The 9,743-nt window shown below is 43.1% G+C and overlaps 1 protein-coding gene across 1 annotated transcript in view; it reads left to right on the top strand.

Moving 5' to 3' along the window:
* The window catches only part of LOC144768184 (peroxidasin homolog), a 235,201-nt gene that overhangs the window by 166,161 nt on the left and 59,297 nt on the right, over positions 1-9,743 (top strand). Inside the window, exons 13-14 of the mRNA XM_078651647.1 lie at positions 842-944; positions 3,803-3,960. Coding sequence (XP_078507773.1) covers positions 842-944; positions 3,803-3,960 — 261 coding nt within the window. The remainder of the gene's footprint in view (positions 1-841; positions 945-3,802; positions 3,961-9,743) is intronic.

Here is a 9,743-nt window from a genome sequence, read left to right as displayed (position 1 = left end):
AGAATCCCCATTTGACAAAGTCCACACTCAAATGATGTACAAGAACAGAACACTGCACTCACCATATGGTACGAAATACTGGCTTGTGGATGAACTGGCCCTTTGATCTATAATAGAAGAAGGGGTGTGCAAAGAAAATAAATTCCACATTTTTTACATCAGCAGTCGAGAATGTCTGCAGCCACCCACAATGGCCATGACAGATTCACATGTATGGAATAATTACTTTTAACTGACATGCTTTCCATCATGAATTAGCTAAGCATTTACTAACATTTTATTCTCTGTCCCAGCACCAGACTTCAGAAATCTGCAGAGTTTCTGAGAAGAGCATTTTTTAACAGAATATTTGTCCTCTTGCTGAGTGAGTTGGATTCAAAGGTGATCTTTGTGCCTTCTGTATAGACAGTCCTACCTTACAAGCAGGGAGAAGTTAACATCAGCTAGGCATGTGACAACCTATTTATTAATCTCTCTAACATTACTGCTCTGTCTTTCAATTCCATCATCAAAGGCCTACAATCAAACTCACTGTGTTTGCCACATCAGGTAAATAGTCATTTGTTGAAATCAGAATCAATCCCCACTGAAAATGTGTGAGCTGGGTATCCTGTCTCTAGGTACATCTAGAAATCCAGGTATCACCATTTTAAGATCTAGCTAAGTTTTCCTGTGATACATCAATCTTTTAGTCAGTGCACACCCTATTGGATAGAATTATTCTTTTTCAACCTCTGATGTGCATTATATAGCTATCTGAGAAGAACGTTATGGCCTTGTTCAAGCAAAATACCAACTGAGCCCTAACACCATTTTCTATCTGGTTCCTGTACTGCTTCAGACATCAGCCGAGAAGGGGATTCATTTGTGGCAACGTCAATTCAGGAAGCCATCAGCAGTGTAGACAGCGCTATCAATTCAACACGAACAGAACTGTTCAGCAGGTAAGATTTCTCCTCCGTTCTGTCCTCTGTCAATTTTACCCTCAATCATGTAATGGCCAGGATTTGGATGGTGTTCACCTTCAAGGCAGGGCAGGACATTACATGCTTCATATGCAGAGCTAACAATGAATGGTTATTAACGCACAGTCCATCACCACAGTTCATCACCATGACCCACTTCCAGTTGTTAATCATCTCTCGAACAATAAAGACTCACACCCCTGACATTGCAGTACGTATACAAACACTAGTTAGATATCCTTCTCATTAGAGAAACATGTCTTGCCCTGTATTAACCTCCTTTTTTATGCTCTAGGACTTTATGTCCATACAGTCACCTGCCAACGGTCTCCACATGAGCTGGTTGCGGCATTGCCCTCATCTATTAAACCTCAAAGCACCCTACAGCTATGCCTAGATACCCTGACCAATCTACCAGGTTACACCTGTTCTTGTTCCTTCTCATCCACTAGATCATATCCTAAATCATCTATATTACACATGATTTAAACAATCACTTGATCTGTGGATTCTTCAATTTTGTGTCTATAACTACTGTCTCATGCCTATTTTGATTACTTTAATCCCCCTCTCAACTCCACCACCAAACGTTTGTGGCACTCATTCATCACATGCCTCCACTTCACTTGTCTAATTATTGCCCTCAATTCCTGATGTAATACTCTTGACCTCATAATATCCCCTCTTCTGTCCCACTACTGTGACAATCCAACCTCCTTAAATTGGTGATCCCGCCAAGGAATGGCAATATTCCTCAACACCCTCAAGTTCAAGCACAAGAGTCCAAAATCCGCACCCACTCATTAAAAAATATCCTTATTCACTCTATCTGTGATACAATCCTCTCCAAATCTCATATGGATTCCTCAGATCCTGACTCATTATTTTCCACTTTGAATCACTCTCTACCGATACTGATAGATAGCCATGACTTTTTGTGTTACAAAAATATGAAACCAAACCGTTTTGTTCACTGGCCAATGCCCTCAATTTGCTCATAGTAGAAATACCCTGATGAGTCTACCCTGATACCACTCGGCATTATTGCATGCAGGAGCCCGATTGATCACTAGCTTACGACTGTTGGAGCATATCTCACTCCCATTCTTACAGCTCTACTGGCTCTTGCTTGCAGCTCAAATCCTCTTCAAAACAGCTCTGTGTTCTACAAGGGCTGATATACTACTTTGCCAATACACTGATAATGTCTGGAAGTGCCTTCATAACCTAGGATGCTGCACGGACCAGGCTAAAAATATAGAAGACTAACATAGAAATCCCTGGTAAACAGTCCTCCTCATACACCTCAAAACTGTCACATGACCTTCCCCTATGCCTCAGAGAGAAAGTGTATTAACACACGATTATCCTGATATTTCTTCTACAGTCCCATACAATTCTTTACTCTTAACCATTCCTAGTGCTTTTTAATTATTGCTTACTTATGTTCTAATGTTATCTGTTGTACTCTGCTAAAGACTTTATATGCCTTTAACAATGCCTTTTAGGTCACAGTTCTCTCATACTTGCACAAAGTCACACTTCCACTTGGCATTAGGACCACGGTATATGAATACTCCAATAACATAAAGCTTAACGAAAGAGGTGCACACAGATGCAACACAATATTGTAAGGTTCAATTTCTACTTTTTTTCCTAAGCCAAGCATGGAAGATCACCCACTTATCAGTGTTCATCTCAGGGACGGATTCCATACAGGACAATAAGAATCCAAATAGTAGTAAATCCAGAAAAGGGAGGGCGGGTAAAATGGGAATTAGCTAATGTGAATGACAGCTCAGGATACAAAAGTGGTTTCACGTTTGATCAAATATTCACAATTATATTGGTGGTCATTAAACACACATGCTGATCATCTGGTAAAAAGCTCTCCTCAACTGGCTGTTAGACCTGAAATACTTTTGAGGTAGTGGCATACTGTGATTATGGAATAATGTACTTAAAACCTTTGCAGAAATTGAATTGAATTACTTAACAAGCAGCAGAGGCTGTGAAAAGATGCATAGATCATTAGATGAGGGCATTTAAGGACCTTCTGCTGTAACACAGTAAAACCTACTCTGTGTCTATCTCCCACATAATCATTGCTTCTCTTTGACTGTCCCTGATCTTGTTGAGTTCTTCTACTAATAGTGTTCCAACCAGATGTATGACGTTACCACGCAAGGCAGTACAACGCGTGCCGCTACATCGCAGTTGTTACGACTGCGATGTTACCACGCTATGCCATTACAATGCAAGTCTTTACATTGACTTGCGCTAGATGGCGTGCTAACATTAGAAAAGTGTAATTTTATTCCAACTCCAGTCCACTTAACAGTAGGGAAGGTGTTGGGATAGTAAACTACACTATTTGTAATGTTAGCACGCCATCTAGCGCAAGTCGATGTAAAGACTTGCGTTGTAATGGCATAGTGTGGTAACATCGCATTCGTTGTAACGACCGCGATGTAACAGCATCACGTTGTACTGACTGCGATGTTAATGATGTTTCCCGTTCCAACCTCTGCCACTTGAATGCTTTTCCATCCATTTATGTAAAGATGAAACCCATGTGTTACTCCACAACTAGCCTTCAAATGTTTATCTCAAATATCCCCTCTTGTGCAGACTGCAAAGTTAATTCCTTTCATCTTTCCTCATATCAGAGCTTGTACCTACTCGATAAATTTCTTTGTCTTGCTTAGAGAATTAAATCACAGGATACTAGAACGTTATTGATGGAATACTGGATGCTCTTAGAAGGTGCACTGATTGTGGTTTTGTTCTCAGTCCCAACGCCTCTTTGTAAGAATTCTTGTTCTTCATTTTAACAGGCGCCCAAAGACCCCCACTGAACTGCTGGCCCTTTTCCGCTACCCCAGGGATCCCTACACCATAGAGACTGCACGGGCCGGGGAGATCTTTGAGCGAACCCTGCAACTGATCCAGGAGCATGTGCAACAGGGCCTGACTGTGGAGCTCAACAGCACAGGTATGAGGCAGATAGACATCAGAGAACAAAGGTTAGGACACAGCCAGTCTTATACCTGGTGACAGACAATGAGCATTGGCAAAGCCAATAGATTTCACCTATGCAAAATCAATTGGCTTTGTCAGTGTTGCACAGCATTTGAGCTGCTGTGCAACATGGATTAAAGTAACGACAAGAGTGAGATGGTGGGAGGAATGTGCTAGCAATGAACAGGAAAGGGGCATGAAGCGATGCAGCAACGGGAGGGAAATCAAGTTCAGAACTCTGAAGTAACCACAGAGTAAGGTCCTAAAACATATGGAACGCGTTTTAATGTCATATTATATTTTTGCTTTGATCTTTATTTTGCCCTGAAGTAGTGGAGCCAGCAGTTCATGAAACACATGTTGGAAACTACAGAGCTTTGGCAATTACAGTGTTTAGATTTACGTTAATCCGTGTTATCCAATATATATATATCCATGGCAACTACAGACCTTTGGCAATTACCGCACTTTGATTTGTGTTAGTTACCAAATGTATAAACTTATGTAACTGAGGTACTGTTCTGTCTTTGGATTGATTGTATCTTAACAATACCTCTTAAAAAAGAGCATATAAATATAAATGCAATACCTAGTCATGATGTGTAAAGTACTTATATTACTCCCCACTACCTGCACTGTATCTGATTTAACTTTTGACAGTAGGATAAAACTGACACAAGTAGGTCAGTGTGCAGGGCTTTAGCTCAGGTTATCCAGTCTGCTATTAGGTCTGATGTAAAGTGCTCCAAAAGTCCTTGTGGTCAAAACAAGCTATGATGGGGATAGGAGGGAGGCAACTAGCGACAGGGTGGGGAAGGAGCATGCAGTGAGGTGGTGGGTGGGACGGGCAAGCAACGAACGGCGAAAGGGCGTGCAGTAACAGCAGTGAGGTGATGGAAGGGGTGGGGAAGCAGTGAACGGAATGTGAATGCTGGAAAGTAAAAAATCATTAAGTACCTCTATAAGTGCTCGGTCAGTGGAAGAACACTGGCGGCAGAAGCAGTACTTTAATTTAAGCTCCACAGCAAGAATGAAGTTGTGAAGACGAGCAGGAAGCTGTAGGTAGGAGGAGGCACTGGCAAACAGGAAGAAACAAAACGAGAGTGATGTGGGAGCCAACCAATGGTAAGTAAAGGTAAGTAGGGTGGGCTCTAAGACCCTTTTCAGATTTTTTTTCTCGTAAGATCAGCATAAATGCTGTGTTGGCAAATGGGGTTTACTGAACAAAACATGTGAGTCTGAAGTCAGGTGAGACTGGAAAATCATCTCCGATACTGTATAAATACATATATGGGCAATTTTAGTTTGACCGTAGGTGAAAAAGCAAAATCCATAGTAAGGTGGAGATCAAGGTACAGACATTAGGGTAATAGCCTGTCTGACCACTGGTGAGCGACAGACAGACAGATATATCCCAAAGTACAGATGGCCAGGCACAATTGTCTGTGATTGGATTAAGTCATCAGTGAATTAACTGAATTATAGACACGTTTATATTGGGATTTGCAATGCTGACAAGTGTTGAAGTGCTTTCTGTGAACAGTTAGCACACCATTCGGCATGTTGCACTTGGTTGGAAGGGTATGCGCTTGTAGGGTGAACCATGTGGTAAGTGTTTTGGTGTCATGCAAATACCCAAATTTGTGCTTTTATTGTGTGACATTGTATCTGTGCACCAACTTGAAGTATGGCAAAGAGTTAGAGATAGACGTATGCTTGTGTAGCATCGTCGTGCAAGCTTGGAAGAATATGGGGAGTGTGTGGTAGCTTAAAAAAATAGGCTCAATTAAACTGTTATAAGGATCATAAGGGCCTGGTGCAGACAAGGAACACCCTAATACTGGTGAGAAGGTACCAGCTACATCAGATAGTCCAACTGGAATCATGGCCTCATAACTTTGCAAGGTGTGACCACTACATTGCATCAACTTCCTCGACAAAGAACCAAGGTACAGGCTGATGCAAAGGAACACAAATAACTTTGCTACGAAAAGAGTAGGGGAAACCAAGCAAACAGAAACCTCTGCACAACCACAGAGACCATGCAAACATCAACCTCTGTACACTCAGAGACACCAAGACCAAGTCCAAGCAAACATCAACCTCTGCACAACCATGAAGGCCAACCAAACATCAACCTCTGCACAAGCATAGAGACCTAGCAAACATTAACCTCTTCACAAAAGTTCGCCCATGATTTCAGTATAAACTTGAGCCTGCTAACCATGCATTGGGCGATATCCAGTAGCAGTGTAAGATGCAGATCAGTTTTAATGTGTCCACCTTATCTTCTGTTGTTGGAAAATTACCCTCTCTGAAGGGTCACTCTAAACTTTTTGCCTCCCTCTCCTCCTAATTTTCTGGCCTCATTTTTGTTGGCTGGAGGACTCTGGGCACTTAACCACTGCTGGCCAGTGCTAAAGTGCATGTGCTCTCACCCTCTAAACATGGTATCATTGGTTTACACCTGTTTGGCATATATGATTTACTTGTAAGTCCCTTGTAAAGTGGTATACCATATACCCAGGGGCTGTACTTCAAACGTTGATTGTGCCACCCACAGAAGTAACCTTTCAAGCCTGTCTCAGGCCTGCCACTGGAGTGCATGGATGTGCAGTTTACTGTCACTTCGATGTGGCATTTACAACTATTTGCCAAGCCTTAAAGTGCCCTTTTATTACATAGTAGTCACCCCTAAGGTAGGCTCCAGGTAACCGAGCAGGGTTCTACTATGTAAGTAAAAGGTAGGACATGTACTTTTATGTTTTGCATGTCCTGGTAGTGGCTAGAGTCGGCTTTAGGGCAGTGTGACTAGTGCTGTGACCTCAGGGGGGCGCTGTGTTTAGCAATATCTTATGATGGGAGAGATAAGGGGCACTTTTGCTGGTGGTAGGGAGAGAATCCAAAGACGTGGTCATGGGATGTGGGGGCGCCAAAAGTGATTGTCTCACAGGGCGCCATCAGCGCTAAAGCCGGTCAAGGTAGTGGCAAACAGACTATTTAGGTTTTCACTACCTCTAAAATGCCAGCATTGGAACTTCCTTAATACATTTTTAGACTGTAATTCCTGATTAGAGAGGAGTAGCGTTATCATGTTTCATATGTTTGGAATGGTAATGATAAAGCCTCCTTATGTGTGAAGTTGGATTTAACATTATTGTTTTAGAAATGCCACGTTTAGAAAGTGGACATTTATCTGTGCTTATATCTGTAAGTGCTTAGCAGCTTCTCTCCAATACACGCCTGTGTTTGGTGACAGCTACACTTTGTGCATTCCCTCTAGACAACCACAAACACCAGAAGGTGAGGTTCATCTGCATTCTGAGCACTCATCTGTATTCCGATGGGAGGGGCTGACACACTTCAATAGGTAACATCATGCCCACATACAAAACACTGATTTACCCCCCAGGTTTAGCATGTCAGATGGGACTGGGCTGAACGGGATCCTTGTGCACTTTAGAGAGCTTCTTTGAAGTCACTCCCTACCCGACCTTTGGGTAAAAGTACTGAATCTCTGACCCCCTAAAACGAGGCACTTCTGGATCTTGAACTGGACCTCTGTCAGAAGGACTGCTGTGCTGCCTAAATGACTCGACTGGACTGCTTTTCTAGAAGGACAACTTTTCTGCTTGATGCGCTGCAGCCTACTGCTCCCTGACTTTGAAGAGGGAAAATTGTGCCCTGCCTTCCCTCCAAGTGGTCTCCAAGAGGTTGCTTGTTTCCCTCCTGTTCTTCTTAATTCTCAGGCACACAAAATACTTCCTATAATTCTGCTGGTGGTGCTGGACTCTGCTGCCTGTGAATTTTGCCCGTGCCTGAGGTAGCCACTCCAAGTTCTGGGACTCAGAGGTGAGTTCTGCAGCTTTTGTCTACAAAAGACTTCCAACTCACCCCTTACAGCTCCTGGGACTGTTTTTAGCTTGCTCTTGGCCCTCAAGAACCGCTGCTGCAGTCTTCAGCCCTTCTTGTAAGTGTTTTTTGGGCCCCTGAAATCAAGCACTTGGGCTCCTCATAACCGTGAACTGGTCAGTTTGCACTGGGACTGCAATGCTCGCTCAAAGGATCAGCACGAGCCACTGTAGCATCGTCTCCTCGTGCAGCAAGCATTCCTGACCAAGAGGCCACGTCTGCCGTCCGAGATGCCCAGCTGCCTCTTCACTCCCAGAAGATCACTGCTGGCGACGTTCTACTTGCTCCTGTGACCGTCTACCCCATGAAAAGGGCTCTTGGCTCAGCTTTAGAAGGTAAAAACTTCAGCAGGCCTTGTTTGAAACTGTATCTGACCCACGCTCAATTGCAGTGGCCTGAACTTTACCCCAGTCTAGTACGACCTAAAGTAACCTGTTAGCGCAATTGATTTCTAAGCACTGTTTTTGGTTTATTCTTTAAACATTATTAACCCTGGTTCTACTAGTTGGATTTTTGTCAATTTGGTCTTGTTTATTCATAAAAATATAATCTATATTTGTAACCCTGTGTGGAGTATTTTTTTGGTGTATTCAATGTGTTATTGTGTGTGTGTACTTTGCACAAATACTTTACACATTGCCTTTGTGGATACGCCTGACTGCTCTGTGTGAAGCTACCAGAGGGTGAACACAGGTTATCTTACTGTGTCTCTAGCTTACCATGACTAGAGTGGTGGTTCATGCCTGGCCTGGGTGCATACCTCAGCCAACCATAATCCCCATTTCTACTGTCAGTCAAGACCACTATTCCAAGATTGGCTCTGAATTTAGCTCTATTAAACTGCAGATTCTGGCAAGAAGGCAGGTACAAGTTCTGATTGATAATGATGCCACCCATTTCCAAACTCTGGCACACTTCCCAAGAGTCGAGACTCTTACTTCTTGGAGAGTGACTGGACTGTCTAGTTATTCAAGTAGGGAATGACCCAGATAAACTAATCCTATAACAATCCTATAACTTGAGTGAGCACCTCCGAATATATTCCAGGTGCATATTCCTGGCAGAAGGGAAGATGAAAGTACTTACTGACAGCCACAATCCTCTAGCATTCTCCCAACAAAGGCAAGCAGAGAACACACTAAGCTTAGTTTGGGAAGCATGTATGAAACAAAATCCCAAGGGTTCAAAAAGAACTTGCCAACCACGTTGGGCTTGCCTTTTAAGTCCTAGCTAATTCTACATTATTATCTGTAAAAATTTCCAGGGATTCGAAGCAGGCAGCAGTGACTCACTTACTGGAAATGCCATCACTGGAGGTTTTTTTGTTTTTCTACCGACGATTGGCCATATCATGTTAACATTAAGGAAGGCAAGATAACTGAACAAACTGACTCATATTTTGAAATCACTCCAGTTGAGATTTCGCCCCGGATGAAGTGAAAAGCCCATTCTTGAGCCTGCCTTGAAATGCCTTCAATATCAGCTGAGGGTGACATGTTTGTACACTGAATTCACTAGATCAGCACTCCATTTAACTCTGCTGGCCATACAATGTCGTAACAAAAGCCACTGCAGCCCGGCATGCCGGGGGGACCCAGTGCCTCGGGGCCCCGTCAACAAAAAGTGATAGGCGGAGGGGGTGATTCATGTACTTTGAAAGGGGTCCCCTCAAGCTTTGGTACGCCACTGTGGCCATACTCTCGTAGTGGACCGTCAGAAGCAGGCTGCCACTTGTGTGACTGTTCTTGGTTGGATGACCTCTTTCTTTTTCTCGATGTTGAGAAACTATTGCTCTGCCTCTTTTGGGGCACAGGCTTTCAATCTCTGACATGGTGTGCCACATTC

This window comes from Lissotriton helveticus, chromosome 7 (assembly GCF_964261635.1).
Source record: "Lissotriton helveticus chromosome 7, aLisHel1.1, whole genome shotgun sequence".
NCBI lineage: Eukaryota > Metazoa > Chordata > Amphibia > Caudata > Salamandridae > Lissotriton > Lissotriton helveticus.
Note: the sequence above shows the minus strand (reverse complement) of the source record. Positions and strands in the feature narration are given on the sequence as shown.